Here is a 27,095-nt window from a genome sequence, read left to right on the forward strand (position 1 = left end):
TTCAGTAAATATCTGTTCAGAGGTGAAATGCTGCTCTCTGACATCCCTGGAAGAAAAAACAAACCACCAACATCCAACCAATCACAATAAGAGGCGTTTCTACTGGCTTTGTAATAGCGTAGGCAATGAATGTGTTTTTGAGGGAATGGCTTTAAAGGGTACAAGGCTGCCATTAGGAAGTTTTGGTCCCTTGCCTCAAACTCAATTTGTGCTTCTTGTCTAATCAGGGTGGAAAAGCAAATCACAGGTTTATATTAATGCACTTGTTCTAATATGTTATAATTTCTATACTAACAAGTAATTCACATGCACTTAGGCTGATTAAAAATCAAAAGCTCGTTTACAGATAATCAGTTTTTACAGTTTTTTCTTGCTTATATTTATCAAAGCATGGTTTTTGTCATATTAACCTCAAGAGAAAAGGAGGGAATGGTTGTTTTAGCTGCAAAATGACAACAGGAACTAACTTGGTCTGCAACATTATAGGTAAAACATGTACAGTATGGTGTTCTTTAAGTAAAACATTTTAATCATTGACAAATTGCTGTGAATAAAACACTTCGGGAAGTGAGGCTAGAAGAAAATAATCAACTTCAGGGTGATAGCATCACATCACAATCACACCACCTCATTGTTGATTATTTTCCTATCACAGCAAGGCCCGAAGTATTGTATTCTTTACATAACAACTATAATAATAACTGTTATGGACCCATTTATATATGTGCACCATCTACACCAGCTGTACTGTATTAGACATTGCAAGGGTTAATTCACTCTTTATGAACTGATTCAATACAAGGTGTTTTTTTAAAAAAATATATATTATTATATTTTTACTAAAATATTAATTTTAATATATATATTTTTTTACTTTATGAAGATATTCTGCCACACCTGCTGTTCAGGTAAACACACCTGGGCCCGGAACACAAAGGTTTTACAGGCGCATCAGCCTCCAACAACACAAAGATCCAAGGTTGTTGTGACGTCACTGTGTACATATTGCGTCATAAGTACACAAGATGAGCATCTGAGGTCTGGAGAGCAGACAGATACACGGTTATATCTTTTTAAAATGTGTTAAATCATCAGTGTTAGAGCACAACTCTTTACTAGTGTTCAGCTACTCTGTAGTCCACGCGCGTCTGCATAGTTGCAAGTGCACGCGCATGTGTCTTTTTTAGTGTTTTTCTCGGTAAGACTGCGCCTTTAAGCTGTGGGATCATGATGTTAAAGTGAATTGGTTGTCCGAGGGGGCGGGAGCGCACAAACTTCTCCTCCTGCATTTCTAGCTCTTTTTTTTTTTGTTTTATTATTATTACTCTCGCGCTCGCTCGCGCCGTGTTGTGTTTATCCTGCAGCATTGTCTCCTCGCGCTGAAACTCGGGACTGACTTGGGGCTTATTATTATTTATTTATTATTTATTTATTTTTCTGCTCTTTCTGGTTTCTGAGCAGCGCCATGGCCTCTAACGGGAGCGGGACGGAGGCGCTGGGCACGCGCCTGGCGGAGGATCAGCTGCGCGTGCTGGAGGAGAATTTCTCTCGCGGGGGCCGGAACCCGGACGGAGCAACGCTCGCGCTCATCGCTGCTGAATGTGGACTCAGTGAGGAGGAGACGCTGGTGAGTGAAGATGCACTTCACACACACACACAGCACATCAATAATTAATATTTACTCATTAAGAACAAACTTTAAAGAAAAAAAAAAAGAACTTTCATAGTTCAACTACTCAACTATGAAACTTTTTTTAAATGCATCATTATATCTTAGCTATTTATTTATTTATTTATTTATTTTTTATTCCTGAACTTTCTGCAACAGAACACATTACATCCAAGCTGAGAACCCAATGACTATTTAATAACAAAATTAATATTTATTCATTTGACATAGGCTGAATATTAGTGATGCGATATCAACTGAATAATCTAAACATCCAGATTATTTGTTTGTAAATGTTATTATAGCTTTTTTTAAAAAAAAAATTGAATACATTTTTTTTTCATTTTATCTTTGATTATTTATCTTTAGATTTCCCCACTTTTTACTTTTTTTTTTTGGATTCTTTCCCCTTGATTTTTCTCCTTAATTTAGTCTTGAATTTAGTCTTAAATTATGCGATATACGGTCCGATAATTCTATACGTGTGTACAATCAATTTAAATTATATTCATATACATTTATGTATTTAAAAGCTGCAAATGACATAACTGACATACGTTTCATGTTCTTTTGAGGAAAAGAAAGAATTCTCTGCTATCTGCATCACCTTTTGACTTGTTATAACTTCTTGAAGTATTAAAATCATTCAGTTATCACAAGCCCTTGCAATATGCATATCGCGATTACATAATTTTGATATATTGTGCAGTCCTAATTCCCACCCACCGGTTAGGTCTACCCTATAATATGACAGCTACCATTCCAGGACAGTGGCTTCCTGTGAGACACACGAAGCAAAACAAGTTAGCTCTGAGACATGTGAAGCCAGCCAACCACATCTGCTATTCATGTTGTGTCACTGGGCGGCGTAACACACTCGGAGGAAAGCGCTATCTACCCTCTTCCGCATACAGGAGCTAACAGATGCCCTAGCTAGTGTAACTGTGATTGAGAGCAAGGCCAATTTTGCTCTCCCGTCCAAAGATGATCCAGATCGTCAGGACTCGGACTCATGATCTACAGACGATAGAGCGAATGCTTTTCTGGTGTACTGATATCTGAGCTCTGAGTACTGAGTGTACTGATACTCATACCCTCATGGCAAGCGTTGAAACAAAGCTCTGAAAGGTTCTGCTGCCAAGTTATGTGAAACATCTTGATGATGGCAAGCTGTAAGACAATTTATGTCCTGTGTTCACATTCAAGATCCGTTGTCGTCTTGTCAACGTAAGATCTTTACAGCATTAAATGACTCTGCTTGGAAAACATGCCAAGTCTGAACTCGGTCTGCCTGGGTGTCATGATACGTTGATTATTTTTACAGCTTGTCATGTTACCTAGAAACCACAAAAAAAAAAAAAAAAATGCAAAGCCCTCTTCCTGTGTCCGAAAGCTTTACCTCTGAGGGTTACAAAGTGCTGACACTGGAGACACTTTCCGAAAATGCAAAATAAACATTTCTTCATAGAAATGTCATCATATCAACAAAGACATTCTTTTAAATCTGTTTATATGATGCGTCCATTATACAAGCAATGTATTAATTGATTATAAGAAACACATTAATATAAACCTTTCAGCCAAAACTACTGTCAGAGCTGCTGACCAATAAGAATCAAGCATATAACAGTGGTGTGGTATTATTATTATTATTATTATTATTATTATTATTAGTCTAAGTGGTTGTATAGCAGGGATACTTAAGCATGTGGAGGGTGTGAATGCAGACTGCACGCATGTGGGTGTGTGTTTGACTGGGAGAGTTTTGAAAGGCTAAACGTCTGAGTTAGTGATGGGAATTCTGGATCTTTTTTTGTGAATCAGATCATGTGGCTCAGCTCACCAGGAGGAGACGACTCTTTTGGCTCCCAAAAGACTCACTTCCATTTTTGGCCTAGCTACAGAAGAAATTGTTCCATTAACAAAACATGAAATTGTTCTAATTAACAAAACAGTATTACCTTATGTAACATTTTATAAAAATCCATTTAAATTATGGTAAAATCAGCAAGCAACTATGAGAAATACACCAAGTGTCTCTGCGTTAATGTTGTCGTGGCTGCTGTGTCTGTGCTTTGTTAAAAAGATTTATTTCCATTTATCCGGATAACTCATCACGTCTGTTAATACACTGTTCACATTCAGCAGTCATTCTACCTCATTCACACAGCCGAGAATCAGAGAATCGAACTCACACCTCACGATTCACACTAATGAACTTTCGCTCATTTCCATGAAACATTCCTTTAAAATCATCATCTGCTTACTGAATAGTAGGTATTAGAAGACTTTTTCCCAAATCTTTGGTCAAATGATTGACTATTTTGCAGTACCATTTTGTTTTTCATGCTCAAACACACCATGAAGGGCTCATTAAAAAGTCAGTTAGCTAAATCAGGTCTCTTAGAGCGACTAGCACGCTAACTGTCAGTCATACGTCATTTATTACTTGTTAGCCTTGTTAGCTTCATCGTTCTAAACACAAAACATGTCTTGACTGGTTACTTTTAAGCTTATGAGAAAAGTTGTGCCAAGTTTCTAATTTATAATCCACAACCTGTTTACGGGGGTGTGTTAGAGCAGTTAGCATGATGATAATTTGCGGTAAAACGCCTCACAGCTCCAAGTCTAAAAATAAAGAACCAAAATTTGCATGCCAAACTTGTCTTGGCTGATTGGCAACTTTTGCAAATTTCCCTGAAACATTCATTTAATGTCACTGCCCGCTCCCTGAATGGTAGGTAATGGTAGCTAATTCTAGTCATTAGGATCCCACATTTATCATATTTTCAGGTTTTGAAATATGCTTTCACACACCTGTTAATGAGCTAGGTTTGTTAGAGCAGTTAGTCTAATACCATTTGATGTAACTGGAGAAATTTTGCAAGCACTCCTTTTAACGTCATCGTCCATGCCCTGAATACTAAGTAATGAGGAAAATGTTTCTCAGTCTTGGTTAAATGATCAAATGTTTTGCATAAGTTTGAATTTTTCATGCTCTAGTACACTAGTACACTACTGGACTAGACATCCCTGCTGTGTTTCCACATTTCCCTGTCTGGTCTGAGATAAACTGTGCTGACAGAGTGAAGTTAAGCAGACCTGCACTGGTTAGAGTCTTCTAATGTATGAAGATTTGAACGAATCCACTACCAATCAAACATATGCAGTTTTCTGAAACAACTCATATTTCTTGGAAACAAAATATATATATAATGCATAGAGGAGTGAATATTATTTGTGTAGGAACAAAACACTTGTAGGTATGTTGTTATAGGAAAATATAAGACATTATATATCACAAAACGGAGTTACTGTTACCAGTGTGAAGTGGATTAATTTCTTCTAACAGCACACCCCAAAGTGTTTTATTCCTTTAATACCACAGCAGTTTGCCAATGATTACATTTTTATCAACAAACATGTCATACTTTTGATATGTTTACTGCTATATTTCAAATGCTAGACTGCCCAATTTTTTCTTCTTTCTTGTAATTACTAATGCAATATATATATATATATATATATATATATACACACACACACACACACATATATATATATATATATATATATATATTATTGCATCTTGTCATGCAAAAATGCAAAGCCTTCTGTCCTGAAAACTTAAATTTACAGCTTTACCTCTTATTGTTACAAAGCGCTGACACTGGAGACTCCTTCCATAAACTAAATTTTTCCTTGTTAAATAACAACACATTTTTATAATTGTTTATTATTCGCTTTAGATGACGTTGATCATCCACTATGCAAAGCAGAGCACATTAATATAGAGCATTAATCGACACCTTCTGACCAATCAGAATCGAGAATTCAACAGCACTGTGGTATAAGAAGCACTGAACTCTCCAGCTTATATGAGTGTGTTTTCTACACTGATGATTTCCAATGCAAATGCGACTCCGGGAAAGCCCTGAATCACTGAATGCTCGATTTGAATGTTGGGAACTAAAAGCGTAAATCCAAATGCACTAAAAGCTCCACATGATGCATGTGACCTGTCTGTCTTTTTCTCTCGTCTTCTCTCTTTGCCAAACCAGTTCAGCCTGAATGCTATCCTGAATAGGAAAAGCAGGGCATTGTGTGTGTGTGTGTTTGTGTTTGGCTAAGATTAGGGTGGGTGGAGCTTGAGAGTTTGGCTCAGAGTTGCTGTGATGTCATGATACCACTGCTACATGTATTATTCCCAGTCTATTCTCATATCACGAACAGTTATTTGTTAGCTTTCGTACACTGACACTTCAGGGAACCTGTGAACATTTTTTAGGCCCACATTTCCACTGGTTTAGGAGCCAAACCATTACAACATTACTACAAGATGTCAGCGTTTACTATTGAGCAGCGTATAAATAATATTTTTGGAGGATTTTACAGGTTGTACTTTTGACATTTTTTTAACCAGTAAAACAGAGTCCCTCAGAAGCTATACGGTCATGCAAATAACCTGAGATGCTTGACTTGTCATGACGACTAAGTGACGCATCCCCCGAACCCCCTGACATCACTGTTTCACTGTTTCTTTATCCCAAACCAACACTCTATAAAATATAAGCTCTTGGAATAGCTAATCTCGTCTCGTCCCAAGTGTGACCTGGTCTTTAGATGATCATCCAAGAACAACCAAAACACAATGCAAGCACCTGTACTGCTGGTGTTTAGTCACTCAGCCTCTAACTGATGAATAGCAGATCTTTTTTCTCCGTCCTCCGTCACACAGAGGCTTGTTTTTTGGGGTGGTTTATTGCGGAAATTTCCCAAAAGTTATGTTGGAGTTAAAGAGAAATCTGCGGCAACTAAACCTCAAATCTAATCACTGTGCAACTCTGAGCTTAAGAACACGCAAACCATAGATGAAGCAATCAGCAACGTCTGAAATGATGACGCAATCACCAGATACACCCTGCTCGTGGCATCAATGATGAAACGTAATTGAATTATTTCACTACACCGAACATCTATATTCATGATGCTAACAGACATGTGTTTAGCATGAAGATGGACAGTTGTTCACTGAAGATTGAGCTACACGTTGATTAGATCGGTGGTTCTCATGCGTTTTTCATTTTGTTACATTAGTGGAAATCTCAACTCACTATTACTAAAGTTATTATATATATTTTTGAGATTATGGTTATTAGCTGGAGTGATTGTTCACTTAAAATAAATGAGTTTAATCCAAATCTCAGTAAGCTGATTTCCCTTGTGTTTGTGTGTGTTTTTGTTTCTGGCTGTACTAACAAGGTTTTAACTTGATGCTATTCTTAGTCCCTGACCTATTGTACAAGCATGGGGATATGTTTTTGATGGAAACTACAAAACACTGCTGTAAGTCGATCTGTATATGAATAAAAACATAATCAGGCCTATAAATGATGTCAATTTGGAACTAATGTTGGCATGGTGGTGCAGTGGGTCATATCACAGCTCCAGGTTCCCGGTTTGATCCTGAGCTCAGGTTACTGTGTCCACATGGGTTTACTCTGGGTTCTCCAGTTTCCTCCCACCTCCCAAAAACATGCCAGTAGGTGGACTGGCTACAATAAATTGTCCCATGAATGTGTGTGAATGTGTGGGTGCATGGTGCCCTCCAATGGATTGGTGTCCAAACTGGGGTGAATTGTGCCCAGCAAGATCGCTAAATTATTACTGTACATAGTTAAGTAACGGGCCTAATATTTGAATAGTTGTATCATATTCAAAAAAGAAATCTGTGCTGAGGTGGTTTGTTAAATTTTAACATGTACTAGTACACATATCTTTACCATTAATATTTGCACTATTCATTAGCATCAATTTAAAAGACAATGACTGAAATGAATTGATGCAACAATCATAAATTGATTATTATCAGTGATAACAGATTATGAATTGATTATTATCGATATTAAGGACGAACAACTGGTGCGTAAAAAATAATTTGTACTTTTAAACGGAGGAGTAAACAGGCTAGCAAGGTGATTTGCATGTAACTGATTCTTTTAAAGTAGTCCTTCTCTACGTTGTCATCATTTGCAAGTTAATGCTAAGCTTTCCAGCGATTCCGAACAAAGTTGGTCAAATATTGTTTGGAATTGTATTATACCTTATCATAGCAGATACAGTGGTATCATCAAATATTGAATTTTTGCCTAATGTCTTAATGTATTATGTGGAAACCTGATGATTTCAAAGTTTACTCAGTTTACACACGGCCATTTAATGTCTTGAGTATAAGGATTGTAGTATCTTGATAAGTACAGGAATTTAAGTTTGATCATAATTTATACCCAGAAGGTTTTACCCAGATGTTATGCAGTTGTGTATACATCTGTCTGCTCCAGCCATTGGATAACCAAAATGCCTTCCAAAACATTACTTCATAGCACATTAAACATTATAGGATGGCAGTTTTTTTTTTAACAAACCACAGATTAAAAAGCTTTGCAAAATGAAGAAATTTGATGCAGGCATTTTTTGCATAGAATAACGGAAAACAGGAAGTTGGTGGTGAAGTGCAATGAGCTGATTTGCGTATTATGTGCAATACGGCGATCAGGTTTCAATCTGGCTATCCAGAGACGAATTTGACAAGTGTAAATGCATGTGGTTAAAATCTTATTGATCTGTCCATTTTAATACTCACGTGTGCTCTCTCTCTCTCTTTCTCTCTTTTTCTCTCGTATAGAAATGGTTCAGGATGCGTAACGCTCAGTGGAGACAAGCAGAGGGACTGCCTGCTCAACCGGGATCAGTCAAAGACTGAAGACAAGCGAGAAGCTCTCTATCTCTATACGCACACCTCCTGCCGCTAGTCCTCTCTATCCATCATCCATCCCTTTTCTTTCCATCCATCCTTCTTATTCTATTCATCCATCCAGTATGGGACAGTTCTCTTGCTTTCTCAGCTTTGTGCCCCCTTGGCTATATGTGAAATAAATGTATATTGCACACATGAATGTCATGTTTACATAAAGAAATAAACTGTATATATGGTTATGAGTGAATGCAGTGCTTCCTGCCAATGTATCTTTAAAGGTAATCAAGTGATACGATGAGTGAGGAATAAAACACTTTGGGGGCATGCGTTACAGGAAAATAATCTCGATTGACTGTTATCACCCCACAGTTAATTATTTTAACTGCTAACACCATTTCCCAAAGTGTTTTATTGCGCTTTTAACCATATAGTTTCATTCAATGTTGTGGAAAGTCTGTGAGAAGAGTTCCTGTCCTTACTTATGTTATAGCAGTTACAAACACCTGTTGCCTCACCAGGCAAGTTAATAAGAAAATAAAACCAAAAAAAAAAAGTGATTGGTCATTGGGTAAATGGTGATTAGTGATTGGTCACTGGGGACAATTGTGATCAATGATTGGTTGTCCAGAACAGTGGTGATCAGTGATTGGTCATTGGGTAAATGGTGATCAGTGATTGATCATTGGGAAAATGCTGATCAGTGATTGATCATTGGGAAAATGCTGATCAGTGATTGGTCATTGGGGACAATTGTGATCGGTGATTGGTTGTTCAGAACAGTGGTGATCACTGATTGGTCATTGGGAAAATGGCGATCAGTGATTGGTCATTGGGGACAATTGTGATTGGTGATTGGTTGTTCAGAACAGTGGTGATCACTGATTGGTCATTGGGAAATAGTGATCAGTGATTGGTCATTGGGAACAATAGTGATATGTTATTGGTCATGGCAAATAATGGTGATTGGAGGTTTGGATCATTGACTCACTCAAGTGAAACTCAGGCTTTACAGACTGGTGATGTGTTGAGTGAACCTGCCCTCTCAACTCCATAACCAGCAGCTGTGAGATGAGCTCGAGAGCTGTACTGAGTGAAGGACATTTATTAACCTTTGCTCAAAAAGTTGCTAGATTTGTCACTAGGCTCTTTTTAGATGTATGTGCGGTACCACACATTCAATGCTATATATAAACATAAACGTGGCCCGAAGAAACAAAAGGGTTTTTTAATTTAATGAACAAAAACAACAACAAACTATCATCAAGATGAACAAATTCACACTAACTCAGATCTTGAAAAGAAATTTCAATAGAAGCATTTTGATTAAATTACACTGCAGGACTGCAATTACTCTGCGAATGATATTGCCTACATATACAAAAAGATAAAGAGAAAAAAAAATGGCTCATATATGTGAGTCAGCTCTCAATGTTCACCTAAAAGTACTGGCTCAAAGAGTCAACTTGTTAGCAAACAGCAAACTAATGGTGTGTGTTTTGATTAGAGTTAATGGGTGTCTGAATGGCCACACCCCCACAAGGAAAAATAAACATGTTGAGCTGAACACAAATGCTGCACTCTCTAAAACCTGGCACACACACACACAGAATACAACAGTAGAGCACCTATAAGCAGTACTGTATATCAAGATTAACAGCATAAATAAATAACGAGTCCATCCCTCAAACACGCTTTTGATATTAGGTATGAAGGAGTGTGTGGAGTGCATTAAAACAGACTGGATCTCCATCCAGAACTCGACTGGGCAGTACACACTTCGAGACTGAGTGTTGCCACAACGACTAGACAAATACATGTGGAACCTATCAGCGAGAGAAAGACGGATGAATGAGAGACAGAGAGATTCGGATGTAAGAGGGCCAGCTGGATGCTGATCATGCCCTTCCTCCCCCTCTTTCTTTCTCTCTCTCTCTGTCTCAATTCCAGGAACAGCCCCGTCTCGTCTTAGTGATCCAAAAGCTGATCAGCAGTATAACTCGGTCCAGCTCAGTCTACACAGTGTTTAGTCAGCAAATGATAGCATTTGGTCTGTATTTGCGGTCAATTACTAGTGTCTAGCCTTGAAACAATGCCTTAATGTGGACTAATAATCTTCAATTTATCTGTTGAGAGAAGCTACACAACTCTGTCCCTGTGTTCACAGTAATAAACAACAGATCACCAAGGTAGCAAGAGGTTTGTCGCTTGTGTCTTGTAATAATCTCCTCTGCTATGCCATGTGGGTGTGGTCTGTCCAATTTTGACGGGATCTAATGTATAATTTATACATACAGTGCCTTGCATAAGTATTCACCCCTAACCAAGTGGCCAAGGGTAACTCTTAAGGAGCTGGAGAGTTCCACACCTCAGATGCGAGAAGCTGTTCACAGGAAATTGACAGCCCAGTCATTCCACAAAGCTGGGCTCTATGAAATTCCACATGGAGTTTGCCTAAAAGCATGTAGGAGTCTCAGTAAATACATGGAAAATGATTCTCTGGTCTAGTGAGTAACATAGCGCTATGTTTGGAAGAACCCCAATACTACCCATCATCCTGAGAACACCATGCATGCAGTGAAGCATGGTGGTGGTAGCATCATGTTGACCCTTACCCTTGGCCTCCTGGTTGCTACTCTGTCTAATGCCCTCCTTACACGGCCACTGACTTTTGCTGGATGGCCTCCTCTAGGCAGAGTCATGGTTGTGCCATATTCTTTCCATTTTTTTTAAATAATAGATTTTAGGGTCCTGGATAATGGTATTTTCTTACAGTAGCTCACAGTTTTAAAAATAGCTACGCTACCCGAAGCTGATCACTGCTAACAATCAATTGACTGATTTTTGCTGAACATATAAAGAAGAAATGACAAATCAAACATTAACATGTGTTACCTGTTTACACTTGTACCACAGCTAGAATAATCTATAATGATCTATAAACATTATAATGTTCCCTGATCTTTGTCGTGTTTTGTCACACGGCCGTTTTTCTTTCCTGATGTGTCACCATCTGCTGAGAGTGTGATATCACCAGTAAGCTATGAAGCAATGTGTCACCATCTGATCCTACACCCCCACAGACACATGCACTGTGTACTAGTGATTATAGGAATTATGGCTCTTTTCAGTTAGATCAATCGCTTCAATATCACCACTAAGAGATGTCTCTTTTGACTCCCAAGTGGTTCAGTTTCTATAAAACTGTTCAGATTTGTTGGTCTTTTCAATGAATTGCGTTAGAATGATATACATAATTGTTCACTGCATTATACGCCACTTTGTGTTGCATTATTCTCCACTCTTTTCAACCATGGTAAGCAGAAAGGCATCTCAGAACGCACAGCACATCAGACCTTGAGAAGGATGGGGTACAACAGCAGAAGACCACATCTGGTTCTACTCTTGTCAGCCAGGAACAGGAATCTGATGCTACAGTAGGTACAGGCTCACCAAAACCAGCTTGTCTATCACCAACAACCATGCCACGGTCAAAGTCGCAGAGATTACACTGTTTTCTCATTCTGATCTGAGGAATATTACCTGAAGCTCTTGACCGCTATACGTATTGCACTGCTGCCACATGATTGGGCGTCGTTGATTAACAAATAGAGAATGTAATTGTTGGTAAACTGCTGTGGTATAAGAGGACGTATGTGAGGGTATGCGAGTCGGCACCCAGCGTTCACCTAAACGCTGTCTTGTGCTTGTTTTCATGGCATGTCACTTCCTGTCAGATACAGAGGCTGTAATTTTGTCATAGATTGATATAATTTTGCCTTTTCGCTATTAAAAATGAATGCCATGTCATTGCTGCTTGGTAATTAATACACCCAGTTTGCCAGGTAACTTGTCAGCCCCACTACAGCTCGTGTAGAAATAATTCATTTTGGCTGAATGCTTTTGCTCAATTTTTTAATTTTTTAATTAATTTGTTTTTTGTACATCCATTTTGAAAATCCTTGCGTATCATGTAGATGTAGAATAAAAGTTGTGTAAAAGTGACACGCGTGTGCAAAAGAAGTTTTGGATGTGGCTTTACATAATGCTGGCACCTAATGTTTGAAAAAGAAACTGCATGTTATCAGTAGGTTTTGCAAAAGTTTGTACACCCTTGGTTTTTACATGAAAAAATGTACCTGTCTACAAAACTGAGTACTATGTTCATTTTATGACGCTCGTCTAATGAAAACCGGTTACAACATACAGCCTAAATATTAGAATAAATGCTAGCAATTATGTTTATTATTGTCTTAATAAATTGTTACAGTACAATCTAATACAATTTATAAAACTATATAGTTATAAAAAGTCTACACAGGAGTATTTATTTAAGACTTCTTTAAGGCAAACAGGTGAAAAATCAGTAATCAGAGTCATTTTTAACACTAAAAACAAACAAAAGAATATAGATTATACAATTACGCAAAGCCGCGACAATGAAATGAAAGACAAAATAAATGAAGAAAAATTGCCTTAGGAAGTCACAAAATAATCCAAAACTAATAGTAAGAGACTTGTAAAAGTCCTTAAATGCAAAATGATTCTGATTGGTCAGAAGGTATTGATTAATTTTCTGCAACAGCAGCTCTGAGAGTATTTGTATGGTGGATATTCCACATAAACAGATTAAAAAAAAAAACGTGTAATCGCTGATTTGACATTTTCAGTGAGGAGACGTATATTTAGCATTTTTGAAAGGAGTCTCCAGTGTCAGTGCTTTACATTAAATTTAGCTATAAATGGATAATTGCACAATATGTTCTGTAATTAATAAAAAAAATTGTTAGTGTTGGCAAACTGATGTAGTTTTGAAGAAATAAAACGCTTCACATTAGCTGCATCACATCACCCTGTCATTGATTACTTTCCTAAAACAGCACGGCCCATCCTCTTTTATTCCTTACTTATATCACAATCAGAAATGTCATTTGGATCGTTTCATAGTTTCAATATTCAATATTCACACAAACAGAAGCAGCCTACTCTGCAAATCGATTACAGAAGGACTGTGTTTGAGTTGTAACGTTTTTGCCAACACACACTGACTCTCCATTCTTGTTGTGTAACCGAAACTAAAGCTGTGTAAACTGATGTGAAAAACACACAAAACAGACACTGATCGACTGAGAAAAGTTCTCCTGTTCTCTGTGTTGGCTGGCTGGAGTTTACTATTCTGGCATTTTGCTTAAGATAACACAACCTTTCCAAGTTCAGACTGAAACGTTCCAAGGTAAAGTCTGAGGCTTGCAGATAGCAAAAGCAGAAAAAGAGAAGAGAAGAAAAAAACACGGAAACTCTTTTATACGCTTCTTAGTGTGGTTATTTAATCAGTCCATCTGTTACTCTTGTTTTCTCCCTCTCTTTTCTTTAACCGTGACAGTAACGCCTGGTGTGTGATTATGAGGTCTCTGTCTCTTTATTTCTTTTTTTTTCAGGGATTGATATAGCTCTTTGGGGTGGACAGCTCTCTCACACGAGCGCTTGCTGTGGCTGTTCTTGCTCCTTTAGACACCTGGTTGTAAAAAAAAAAGTCGGTTATGAATACATACATATTAATGCTAACATTAGGCCTCATTTAACAAACTGGATATTCATAAATCGTTTGATTTACGAAAGAAATTTGGAGTCCATGAAAATCCAGCTAGTACGGAAAAACGTCGTATCCTACATTCACTCCTGAGTTTGTGTACATTTTGACAAATCGGCTTCAAATTGTATAATTAGCGATGAGTTACGGCGATTTTATATATGGATTACACTGCCAAGTTTAAATCACGTTTCATCACATTTCAAATTTATATTAACGACTTAACAGAAAGCAATAAAAAAATATTAATTAGACAAATAAAGACTATTCGATTAGGACAAAGTAATGGTGCCCTATAAACTGAGGAAGAGTTAGTGTGTGCCTATAGTAGCTGATGCGCTGCAGTGGCTGAGCTGCATTAGTGGAACATTTATCGCACACAGCTCGTTCTTAGGAGATGCTCTTCACCGATTAGTCGTCATTTTGTCATTTTCAGTTCTCTGTGAGCTTTTTGTCTTTAATGGATTTTTGCTAGCACTGTGTTACCAGCTGTGCCATGAACAATCCTTGGTAGTTTACAAGTGATTGGCATTTATCAATATAAGCAAGAGGATCTGAAGAAAATCAGTGTTATTTGTTTGTTAGGTTTGACCTACAAAAAATATCTACACACAACTTTACTAAAAGATTGATAAATGAGGCCTACTACTTTTGAGCACCTCACTCATGCACATGCACCCAACAGCATGTTTCTTTTTAGAGATCAGCCAAATATCTCAAAAAAGTCATACTTTTCATGAATTTCTCTCACTATGAGGACATGTGGACCTTACAAAAAGGTAAATCCCTGAACATGCAGTGAGATAAGAAAACTGATGGAAAAAAATATGTGTAATTTATGATATTCTGAAGTTTTCCTTGAGGAGATGTTTATTTAGCATTTTTGTAAGGAGTCTCCAGTGTCAGTGCTTTGTAACAGTTAGAGGTAAATGAGATGATGTTGTGCACTGCAGTTTGTCTGTAAAATGACAATTTGTTTTTTATTATTAACTTCAAAAGACAGAAGAAAGAGAGGCTGGTGAATGAATGACTATTCAGAACTGTTAAAACATAAGTGAAAATGGGAATTTTTTAGTTGTCAGTTCACATCACACCACTCCATCACTGATTATTTTCCCATAACAATTTTTGCACATACAGTATATAACTACAACCATTCCATTTCCAAAAATTAAAGGTCTCGAAGAGAGATAAACATGATGGAACGTCTTACCAAAGCTGTTTTTAAGTGTACAGTAAAACATGAACTCTGATTATTTTTGATTTCCCAAAGGTTTTGTGGGATCCATGGCAATCAGACCCACATTACTGTTTGTTGGTAACACAACCACAAATTCTTCTCTCTCTAAAACAAACCCTCCCATCTCTGAAAGGAGGACTTACACACATCTTAATTTATAAGTACATTTGCTGAAAAATTATGAAACCATATCCTGACATAATTCAGCAGCTGCCCTTAGACTTGACTCAGTTTGGAGTAAACATGTTTTCTATAATGTTCTCACTACAACAAGATGTGTAGAAATTCTTAGCTGTAGTAACACACACACAAACACACACACACACACACATTAGAGAGGCAGTGGATAGAGATCAGGTTAAAAATGCTGGAGCATTCCTTTAACTGACACACACACACACATACACTCACTCTTACAGGTCTGATGGGGCTCTCAGGACAGCCATGCTGGTAGAAGAGTTTGCTCTCTCGCAGTTTAGGCACACACAGCTGCTCGAGTCTTGGACTCGCCTGAGCTGTTTTAGCTGCACACGAGATCCATGTTTCTACGTTCTGTAGCACACACACACACACACACACACACACACAGTGTGTCATTGTGGTTAGTTTTGGTATGTGTGTGTGAGTGTGTGCAAGTGTGTGAGACCTGACGGTTGCTCTTGTACTCAGGGTGTATGTGTCTGGGCTGAGCAAGCTGAAGAATACGTGGAGAGGCGACAGCATTCCGCACAGCAGAGCTGATGTGCCACACGGGACAGCTGTGCTCACATTGCTTCGTGTGAGGGGGGCTACACACACACACACACACACAAAGGTCAACCCTACTCAAACTGGGCTTAAGATGAGCTCCAAAATGAATCAAATTTTAACAATAATAATCTGATCATTTAAATTATTATTAAATATCCCATAAATCAAGTTTCCATGCACAGGACTGCATGATAAATAACTCCTGAGTGTTACAGTTGCACCTTTATGAGTATATATAACCTCCATGAGTGTATCATGAGTGTATATTAGTGTAGATATTTCAATACACTGGTGAGTCAAATGAATCAAATCTCTCATAGTTTGATTCATTCAGAAGAATCATAAGTCATAATGGTCCCTCTGTATCAAACACTAGACTCCTCCACATTTCCTCCACACTTCCTCTGTGAAGTCCTACCTCACTATCTGGAAGCTCCTGGGACGGAAATCTGGGGTTGCCAGGCGCGCGACATGTTCATACTGTGCTGTACTAGAAGGAAAACACGTCCTCTTCTTCCTTGTTTCCTCAGTCTCCTCGTGCCTTTTCCTAAGGGAAACACAGAGCGCGTGATGGTGAGAAGCGAGTGCGCGCGCACAAAACTTAAACACAGAGCGCGTGAGGATGAGAAGCGAGCGCGCGCAGAAAGCTAATCAGTATGGGACGCCAACAGGGCCACATTTCGCCACAGAACAAGCGCGTTTTACTTTTATTGCAGCGTGAAAATCGACTTTTCGACCATTTTTACGTCGTAAAACGTATGAAACTAGCTGTATTTCTGGCATTTTGTAATTATTTCAAACCGGTTTAAAAGCGTTGTTGGCTTTTGTGCCTCTTTTGACTGTGTAAAAGTCCTCTAATATGATAACGACAAACATAACATGCTAATGGCAGTGAGCACAACTGGGAGCAAAACCAATAAGCGCTTAGAGAACCTTTAGCACTGGGGGTGGAAAGCAGTACTGAAAAGTTATAAAATGCTTTCAGTGTCAGCACAGTGGGTTTAAAACTCATCTGACATGTTTGAGAGTTTCAGTGGTGGTTCTTAAGGTAAGGAAAATGGTCAGTGAGTACCTGCTAGTCATTTACACCAGATATTACTTGCCATGCTAACAAGCCACAGAAGGTAAGTGATCTTGTTACCACTGCAAAATCTGGGATAAATGGATGAAATGCTAAATGATAAATAGTCCAATGCTATTTGCAGTGCTTGTATAGCTGAAAGCGTTTAGGTATCCTGTTAGCCTACTTAATTTGCTTGATTGCGATGATTTTTGACTTAACTTTAATCAGTGTAAGGAACAAAGACAGGAGCTACATAGACAATGTAGCTAACAAAGAAGCGATGCTTATAGAGCAATTGCTTAAGCTACTTTCTTCCATCCATCCATTTTCTGTACCGCTTATTACGCAGGGTCGCTGGGAGCCTGAAGCCTATCCCAGTGGACTCGGAACACAAGTCGGGGGACACTCTGGACAGGGTGCCAACCCATCGCAGGACACAATCGCACTCACACTAACATACCCATTCACTCACTGCAGACAATTTGGAAATGCCAGTCAGCCTACAATGCATGTCTTTGGATTGGGGAGGAAACTGGAGTACCCAGAGGAAACCCCCGAAGCAGGGGAGAACATGCAAACACCGCGCACACAGGGTGGACGTGGGATTCATATCCCCAACCCCGGAGGTGCGAGGCCACCATGCCCCCCCCAGCTACTTTCTTATTATTATATAATTAAAGGCTCATTTATTATTCTTAAGCATTAATAGAATAATTCTGAACATCGTGCCTATATAAAGCCAGAAAACATATCAGTCATAGAGTCATGTATGCCATGCATGATTGGGTTTGATAGATTGGCAAAACACTGATTTAACACTGCATATGACAGAAACCACATTTTAGCTTTGTGCACCTTTAAGCCAAATCGTACCTTAGCTTAAGTTGTATTGAAGTAAGCACTATCTGAACGATCTCACACTGCAGTGATGACCCCTTACCTAAGCAGGTCTTGATGGAGGGCAGCGAAATCTTTTTTGGGTTGCGACAGAGCCAGAATCCTTGAGGTTGGTACGGCTTTTAACGCAGTCCAGGACGAAGACCATATTGTCTCCTGGTTTCCCCAAGTCACCTTCCTACAGTGTGAATGTAGACGGACACAAACACACAGGAAAACAGGGTGCATCCAAGAATTTACTAAGGAGCACTTATTCAAATAGACTTTTTGCATCGCCTTCACTTTTTGCACACTTTATTGTATTTTAGATTTCATTTAAAATTGACTAAATTTACTTTTTTGGCTAGCAATCTACAGACAATAATCCATAATGACACAGCAAAAACCTTTTTAGACATTTTTATATCTTAAGTAATTCAAGTACTTTTTGCAAAATCCTTCATACGATGGTGAGTCAAATGGAAACATTAAAAGTGCCACATAAATTAGAATTGAATTGATTTTTTTTTCTAGAGGAATCTGAACCGTCGTTAAGTGCTGGAACACTTGCACTGAATGAAATGGAAATTATGTAGAAAAATCACTTTTCTGACACTTATTTGCAATAAACAATGCAAAATAAAAAAAAAAAAAAGATTTTCATTTGACTTAATATCAAGGTGTCAATATCTATAAAGCTCTAGAGAACTTACTCTGGTGTCGTGAGCCAAACTGTTTTAGATTCTCGGGGCCGAGCGAGCTGCAGGATTCTGAAAAATAAAATCAGGGTCCAATAACAGAATACAATGTAACATGCTTAGGAATTATGAGCATGACACCTTCTTTACCTGGGTGAAGGAGTTGAGCTGAAATGCCCTGGTGGAAAAAAAAGCAAAGATATAACAATTCAAAAGTAATAGTGTTAAATATTTCTGCACAGTAAGAATATATTAGTTATCAAATAGAGACATTACTCGTGTTCAGAGACGCCATGCTCCTCAGGTGGCAGAATCGGCGAGCGGAACAGGCAACTGTTTCCACGGCTCCTGTTACCCGAGCTACAGGGATCACATGGCTCTGAGTAACACAGATCCTGTAGCGTGGAGTTACAATAGCAGGCCGTGCTTTCATTTGTGTTTGTGTGATGCAGGGGAAAGCTGAGCTTGATGGTCAATCAGGAAAGGTCGCAATGAAAATGAATGAAATCAAAAATCAGTAGTATGTATGAGCTAATAAACAGTGTAAGGAATAAAATACTTCAGTGCATGTTGTTATAAAATAACCTATGACAATGTGGTGTGATGCGGCCCAACTAACGCAAAGCACCGTTACTGTTATCACCCCAAAGTTGATTATTTTCCAATTACTGCACGTCCCGAAGTGTATTTTTCCTCTTATACCACAGCAGTCACTTTTCCAATCACTTTTTATCCACTTATAGTTGCAGTTAATGTTGTGGAACAACAAGAAGTTAGTTCCTGTTACCACTTATGCTGTAACAGTTACAAACAGTCATTCCCTCGCTTTCTCTTGAAGTTAATGAGACCAAAATGCAGCCTGTTACTGAGAAAAAATAAACCGCAACATCTATCATCCGAAAGACTTTCCCTTTGTGGAAAACTTGCTTTATATTAAGTTACTGTTTTAGCTCTGACTCTTACAAAGTGGTGACACTGGAGACTCCTTACATAAATGTTAAATAAGCCTCTTTTTGCAGAAATCTTATTAAATGTAACTATAAACTGTTAAGTGTAAAAAGTAGGACGTTTCATTCTTTAATTAACAAAAATGAATGGGCAAATTGCTGTGGAATAAGAACAATAAAACACTTTAAAATCAGGACAACTGTTATTGTAAAATTGTCAGTTTCAGGGTGATAACGGCTTTCTGTTTTGTGTTGGGATGCATCACGTGACTGCTTTGTTCATTATTTTCCCCCTGCTGTGCTCTATTCTTTGCACAATGTAAGTGATTTTGCTGTTGTACAGAAGGAATAAAAATCTTTATGATGCACTGTTATTGATAAGCAACAGCATCATGTCAGGATTCATCACATCACAGCACACGTGCTCTTTTAGAAATGTGTTTCCTGCTAACGGTGTTATTGAGACAGTGTTTTTTGAAATGAGTGTGTGATGATGTAGGCACATGGTTGGTTTGATGCTAAACTGAGGGCTCGAAGTTTCCCTTACTTGTTAGCCTTAACGTTTGTGCAAAACTAAAAAAATGCAAACTTCAAGCCACTATCAGTGTGTCTTGGCTGACCAACTACATCTTAGTTATGTTGTACATTTCATTTTAATGAATAATAAGATAATATTGTAAAAGTCTAGGAGGATATTGCAATTCTTAAGTACTGGTTATGACTTTAGAAAACAGTATCATACATGTAAACATTTTATTGGATATTTAAATACTTTTTAAACAAATATATTGCTTTAAAAATCTATCAGAATGTAATATCATCTATACAGATATAATAATATAAAAAAAAAAAATTTCAAATGTCTATCAATTACAAATGTATATCACCTCCATGTTAAACACAGATACATCCATAACAGCCTTTACAGTATTAACACAGTGCTCAGCAAATTGTGGTACTTGTACAAGAACATCTAACATCTAAGCCACATTGCATAAGACGAAATCAAACCACAGTAAAAACACTCAGAGGAGTGCTGCTTTAGTGTTACTTAAATACTGCAACAATAAACCCGTAACCCTGAAAGATGTTTAGTTTAGTGCTTTCTGCTTAAGGGATGTCTTTGGTGACACAATAGCCCTGATTCGTTTAGACATTCATTAATCTTAGCTAAAAACAAATAACCAATCAGCATCATTGTTGAGGCTGATATTAGCCAGTCAGGTGGAGCTTTGCTATTCCGCACAGTTACTGTTCATCATCTCGAGGATGAGCTCGTAAGCGTCCTGTGCGCTGGCATGAGCATCGGACGAGCCTTTCCAAAGCTGCGTACCCAAAACAGACAGCTTATGGCCGTCGCCTACTGAACCCAACGCCATCGACTCGTACAGCTCAGTCACTCCGCACGCACCCGGGAGGTCCTGAGAGAGACAGAGGCAGAGACAAATACATTTCAGGATGTTTTTTTTAGGACAAAACACAGATTCTACTTCTGTGTTTGCAACAGCAACATATTCTGAAGGACATTTTTTAATAACAATAATAATAATAAGAATAAAAATAAGAAGTTGTTGAATAACTTTTACTTTTAATTTATCTGGTTTCATAAACTATGGAGCTTGGACACTGACAAAAGAAATATGAATTTTGTACATTAATTATTATAGAAATTACACATTAATTTTTTTTTTGACACATTCATTTCTGCAAAAGAAAAAATCTTGTTTCAAAATTACAGGTTACGGTTTTGAGATAAAAAAAAAATCAAAACCCTAAAAACAAATCTCAAAAATTCAAATCTCAATAACACAAATTTTATGTAAATGTGAACCATCCGGCATTCCCAGGGAAAAGCGGGTTTCTTTAGATCTCAAAACTCAAATCTTACCTCCAGCAAAGAAAAAACACTGGCTAAAATGTACATTTATTAAATACTCCACAGAAAAGAAAGAATCTTATTTAATGTGACATATAATTCATATATATACATGAAATACATATGCAAATACTTTTATCATCTTCCAAGCTGCATAGTAAACCAGCCACACACTTGAACTTTCACTCTAGTGGATCTAGTGCATGTTTACCTGTTTATTAGCGAGCAGGACCAGCGGCAGGAACGGCTCAGAGGCCAGCAGCCGGTGCAGGCTGGTTTTAGCCAGAGGAAAGCGTGTGGAGTCGGCCGCGTCCAGCACGAACACCAACACCCGAGCCTTTTTCAGATACACAGGCCAGTAGTCTCGGAGCTTCTCCTCACCGCCAACTACACACGATGCAGAAGGACTTTAACTACAGCCACCATTTACAATTGTGTAAAGAACAGGCATGTGCTGATATAAAACTTATTTAAGTTATTTAAGATAATGCTTAATCACAGTTTATGATATGATGTTATACACAGACGTTTCACAGACGTTCCATTTGTAATGAATTAAAAATAGCATTCGTTGGTAAACTGTTGTGGTATAAGACGACTGGGAAAACAATCAACTTCAGACTTTTCCTATAACAGCACATCCCCAACTGTTTTACTCCTTACATAACTTATTAAAGAAATGTCTTCATCTAAATATTTTACTTGAGCTACTAAGACATTAAAGCGTAAATGAGCAACACTGAGTCTCGCAGTGAGTGTAGGTTGTGTGCATACTCTCGAGGAACTCGATGTGCAGCTCCTCTCTGTTGATAGAGACGGCGTGGAACCCCTGAGTGGGTGACACTTCCTGCTCCACGCTGCCTGTCGCAAAGCACTGAAGAAGACTCGTCTTGCCCGCGCCATCCAAACCCAACACCAACACTTGAGAACCTCTTGCCTGCCCCTGCTGTATACATACACAAATACACGCAAAAGCAAAAACATAACGAATGAACTGACACTATATACAGTCCCCTCTGAAAGTATTCGAATGGCAAGGCCAATTCTTTTGTCTTTGCTATACACTGAAGACATTTGGGTTTGATATCAATAGATGAATATGAGATGATAGATCAGAATTTCATATTTCATTTCCTGTTTTTTACATCTAGATGTGTTAACCAACGTTTGAAGCCACCCATTTTTCAAGTGATCAGAATGATTGGATCATGTGATTGACAGGTGTTTCTTGTTGCCCAGATGTGCTCTATTAGATTGATTGTTTAAACAATTAATAGCTCTGAATGTCTACTCTTGGTTTGAGCCCTGAATTTCGTCTGTGAAGACTGCATTTGTTGTTAAAAAGGATAAAACAACATGAAGACCAGAGAGCTGTCTATGGGAGTAAAGTAAGCCACTTTGAAGCTGAGAAAAGAGAGAAAATCAATGACAGCCAGTGCAAAAGCATTACAACAATTTATAATGTCCTGAAAAAGAAAGAAACCACTGGTGTACTAACAACCACAGGTCGAACAGGTCGGCCAAGGAAAACAACAGCAGTTGATGACAGAAACATTGTGAGATCTGTGAAGCAGTGTTTCCCATTAATTACCTAGACTGTGGTGCCCCGCCAGAGTCTAATTTGTCCCGACAGTTTCATAATGAACCAAAAATACTTTTAAACTTCTCATAATAACATAAAAGATCTCTGTTTTGCGCTGTTACAAGACACCAAGGCATTTTGAGGACACAACATCGTTTGAGGTAAGTAACATTAAGATGACTACGACTCACAGACAGATGATTAGCTACAGATCTGTCAATCATTATATCGCGTGTTCATAACCCCCACCTTCCAGATGACTAATATTCAGTATAAACCTCCACATTCTGTCTCTGTACTATCAGATCAAAAAACTATCAGATAAAAACGTTTCTACAGGTGAAACATGAAGCCAATAAATGTACAATTACAACAATATATGGTTTGCATGTGTTTTTCATTCAATCTGGGGTATTTTTATAAGAATAAAGGATGCATATATGAGAAATGCTAAGCAGGTATAGCATTTAGCCTAATATAGAAAGCTACAGATAATATATTTCTATATTTATATGATCAAACTCCACACTCCACATCAGAACTTCATAACAGGCTGCAAGGAGAGCATCTGGCTGCCTGACTGAGGGTCTCCATCAATGGGCCAAGCCCAGAGGAATTCAACTACAAAAGAACATTAGAACTGTTTTACTCAAAGCCCAGGAAAATTAAATGTCTAACTTCAGGGTAGAAGGTTTGCCAATAGGGATGCAGGGAGAGCTGATCAATACCACGTCCTCCTCATCCAGTATATTTTTTTATTTTCTAAAAAATACACCAGTTCTACCCAGGTACCCACTTTTGCTTCATTTCTTTGATGGCTCAGATGTATGCTCTAGTCGATTTCGTGTTTCGACCATTTGTGAACCATGTTCAACTCCGTCTTGTTTACCGTGATTTGTGGGTGTGACTTTGTTGCCGTGTCTTCACCATTCATATCTACACAACCAATGTGTTTATGATTAAATTACTACTAGTTCACAAAACTGTTTACACGAAAACACAAAGTTCTTCATAGATCTAGCCTCTTATTTTGCTTTCAAAGTGCACCAGCTTGATGCATTTAACAAATGCATAAAATTTATATATGTATAAAAAGCATGCCCCGGACCCCCCCAGAAGGTCAGAGGTCCACCCACCACATTCTCACAAAATCCTGTGGGAAACACTGTGTGAAGAAAAGCCCAAAAACAACAGTCAGTGACATCACCAACAACCTCCATAAGGCAGGGGTGAAGGCATTTTGAGGACACAACATCGTTTGAGGTAAGTAACATTAACCTCTCCTATAATGCTCTCCCTCTGTCTAGATAGCGGGATAGATGACTATGACTCAATCATATTGTGTGTTCCTAACTCCCACCTTCCTCATGACAAATATCCTTTATAAACCTCCGCATTCTGTCTCTGTATATAACTAACAGATAAAAACGATTCTACGGATGAAACATGAAGCCAATAAATGTACGATTATGACAATATATGGTTTGTATGAGTTTTTCATGCAATTTGGGGTATTTTTATAAGAACACAAACAATCTGCATCCAAGATGGAATACCAAAGTGATGGAAAGGCCAAAGTGTGGAGAAAAAAAAGTACCTGCTCATGATCCAAAACATACAAGCCATGTCTGCCAATTTACAACACATCCAATCTAATTGGGAGGAACTTCAGCAGACAATGACCCAAAACACACTGCGAACAAAACAAAGTACTTCATTGGGGGAAAAAAGTGGAAGGTTTTAGACTGGCCAAGTCAATCACCAGACCTTAACCCAGTTGAGCATGCATTTCACCTCCTGAAGCCGAGACTCAAGGGAGAAACCACCCAGAACAAACAACAACTGAAAGAAGCTGCAGTACAAGTCTGGAAAAGTAACACAAAAGAACAACGCAACAGTTTGGTGTTGTCATTGGTTCCCCGGCTTGATGCAGTTATTGCAAGCAAGGGATATGCAACCAAATGTTATTTATCTGTTCCTTTGCTCAACTAAAAATTGGGTGGTCTCCCAACAAAGGTTCCATGTTCTGAGTTGTTTAACACATCTAGATGTATCAGGAAATTAAAGCTGAAATTGTTACTGCACATTTAAAAATCATGGCTAGCTAGTAGCTAGAACACAGTTTCCACCCCTTATGCCACTGCACCCAGTCAGACCACAGTTTCCACAACCAATGCCACCAAAACCAATCAGATAACAGTTTCTATAGTATTCTCAAGTATTTGTTCATTCATTCATTCATCTTTAGTAAGCGCTTTATCCAGGTCAGGGTCGCGATGGATCCAGTGTTCACAGGAACACTGGGTGTGGGCTGGGAATACAATCTGGATGGGACTCCAGTCCATGACAGGGCACCATTCACATTCTTATTCACACCTAGGGGCAATTTAGTGTAGCCAATCCATAGACAATTTATAGACATGTTTTTGGAAGGGGGGAGGAAACCGGAGAACCTTGAGGAAACACCAAGCAGACAGCGGAAGAACAGAAACTCCACACAGGCAGTAACACGAGCTCAGGATAGAACCGGCAACCTTACCCACAGCACCACTGTGCTGCCCTCAAGTACTTGTGCCTATATCTAGTAGCAACATACAACAAGAAAGAAAAAACAATTGGAGGAAATTAAATTTGTTGACAAAGTTGTTACACCTCCATGGTGTCCGATTGCATTCGGTCACAGCGTTGGGCAAGCCAAGATTATCCTCTTATTTTTGCAAATGGTTGTGTAATAGACATCTGCTGATTACAGTTACAGTATTTATCGTGATATACAGTGTGCACAATATTGTAATGGCTGACATTTCAAAACTATTGTTACTACCCTTTTGGGAAGAGGCTGTCTGGGTAGGATTTTTGGACAAGCTTCAGAGGTACACTATATGGCCAAAAGTATGTGGACAAATGACCATCAGACATATATGAGCTTGCTGGACATCCCATCCCAGGGCAGATCTAGCAGAAATTTCACAAACTGACTTGTAGAAAAGGTAGAATCCTATGGCAGTGCCACGTTTAAAGTCACTGCGCTGTTCAGTACAACTGATTCTACTGCCAGTGTTTGTCTATGGAGGCTGCACCTGTTGGCAATGGGTGTGGCTGTAACACCTGAGCTCAGTAATTAGAAGAAGAGTCCATGTAATTTTAGCCATATAGTGGATGAGGTGTCCCATTCAGAAAGCAGCATAAGGTCAGGTATCAGGAACTCCAGCACTTTTCAAGTTCCTATAGAAAGTTGTTTATTTTATTTAGCTAGCTAGCTAATAACAAGAAACTACTTATGACGTCACAGTGCGTTTAAATCTTAACGGTTTTAACGGTCATAAGGGGTCTCTGCTGAGGTGTAAACCCTATTTCTTTGCAGAATGCAGACTACTAGATAGTGCACAAGTGGACCAGGTTAGCTAGAGTAGTTAGCTAGCATTAGCACCAGTTAAAGTACTAATGTAACCGAGTTGTGATGAAATATCTGAGCTACAAAGTGATGCGCGAGGCGCTGAAACACACCTGAGAGACGACAGGAGCCTCGCGCGCGGTTTCGCTCCTTATTTCTTTCTCGACTAACTTTTCTTGTTTCTCTGCGTTTAAATTCTGTTCTAACATCACTTTCTCTGCTTCTCGTCGTTTCTTGGTGTCTCGTAAGTTCCAGATAACATACGCGACGCCTCCGGTTAGTGCCAGGGCAGCTCCGGCTAATCCAGCTTCTCTAAAACCGGCCATGTTTGGTCGAGACTCCGAAAAAAAACAGCCGAGTTTCTCACAAACCCGCGGCCATGACGAGCCGCCTTCAGCACCAGCGCGATAGAATCCCGGGTTGCCAGATTTCCGCGGTTACCTCCACTCGGGTTGCCAGATTGATTGAATTACATCTGTCAAATCTGTAAATTCATAAAGCAGTGCTCGGGGTGAAAAGTGGCCAGGTCTCAGGAAAAAGTTTCTTTAAAAGAGTGCAAAAAGACATAGAGCCAGCACAAAAAAGATGAATTTGTCTTCTTCTTCTGCTCAGTCTTTCTTTGGGAAACAAGTTCGCCATAGTGCGCACACATTTCT

The 27,095-nt window shown here is 38.6% G+C and overlaps 3 protein-coding genes across 7 annotated transcripts; 1 reads left to right on the forward strand and 2 right to left on the reverse strand.

Moving 5' to 3' along the window:
* The first annotated feature begins 862 nt into the window (after positions 1-862).
* On the forward strand, positions 863-8,673 carry hopx (HOP homeobox). Of its 2 annotated transcripts, none has more exons than XM_053239126.1 (3): positions 863-1,038; positions 1,462-1,627; positions 8,355-8,673. In XM_053239126.1, the coding sequence occupies exons 1-3, from the start codon at positions 878-880 to the stop codon at positions 8,430-8,432; spliced, it is 405 nt and encodes a 134-aa protein (XP_053095101.1). In that variant the 5' UTR covers positions 863-877; the 3' UTR covers positions 8,433-8,673. The 2 variants fall into 2 exon arrangements, with proteins under 2 accessions (XP_053095101.1, XP_026772025.1); XM_026916224.3 differs by lacking the exon at positions 863-1,038 and adding an exon at positions 1,057-1,198.
* A 3,254-nt stretch (positions 8,674-11,927) lies between these two features.
* Positions 11,928-18,955, reverse strand: LOC113528016 (testicular haploid expressed gene protein-like). Of its 3 annotated transcripts, none has more exons than XM_026916243.3 (8): positions 18,917-18,955; positions 18,791-18,818; positions 18,656-18,712; positions 18,007-18,141; positions 16,422-16,550; positions 15,900-16,041; positions 15,671-15,805; positions 11,928-13,938 (listed from the first exon to the last, which is right to left on the reverse strand). In XM_026916243.3, exons 1-8 carry the CDS (start codon positions 18,933-18,935, stop codon positions 13,858-13,860), a joined length of 726 nt encoding a protein of 241 aa, XP_026772044.2. In that variant the 5' UTR covers positions 18,936-18,955; the 3' UTR covers positions 11,928-13,857. The 3 variants fall into 3 exon arrangements, with proteins under 3 accessions (XP_026772044.2, XP_026772043.2, XP_053095100.1); XM_026916242.3 differs by having other exon boundaries at positions 15,665-15,805; XM_053239125.1 differs by having other exon boundaries at positions 11,928-15,805.
* Positions 18,956-20,326: 1,371 nt separating this feature from the next.
* On the reverse strand, positions 20,327-26,862 carry arl9 (ADP-ribosylation factor-like 9). 2 transcript variants are annotated; one of them, XM_026916545.3, is made up of 4 exons: positions 26,553-26,862; positions 22,238-22,406; positions 21,675-21,850; positions 20,327-21,008 (listed from the first exon to the last, which is right to left on the reverse strand). In XM_026916545.3, exons 1-4 carry the CDS (start codon positions 26,763-26,765, stop codon positions 20,823-20,825), a joined length of 744 nt encoding a protein of 247 aa, XP_026772346.3. In that variant the 5' UTR covers positions 26,766-26,862; the 3' UTR covers positions 20,327-20,822. The 2 variants fall into 2 exon arrangements, with proteins under 2 accessions (XP_026772346.3, XP_026772345.3); XM_026916544.3 differs by having other exon boundaries at positions 22,238-22,409; positions 26,553-26,861.
* Between the last annotated feature and the right edge of the window lie 233 nt (positions 26,863-27,095).

The sequence above is a fragment of the Pangasianodon hypophthalmus genome, chromosome 13, assembly GCF_027358585.1.
Source record: "Pangasianodon hypophthalmus isolate fPanHyp1 chromosome 13, fPanHyp1.pri, whole genome shotgun sequence".
NCBI classification, from domain to species: domain Eukaryota; kingdom Metazoa; phylum Chordata; class Actinopteri; order Siluriformes; family Pangasiidae; genus Pangasianodon; species Pangasianodon hypophthalmus.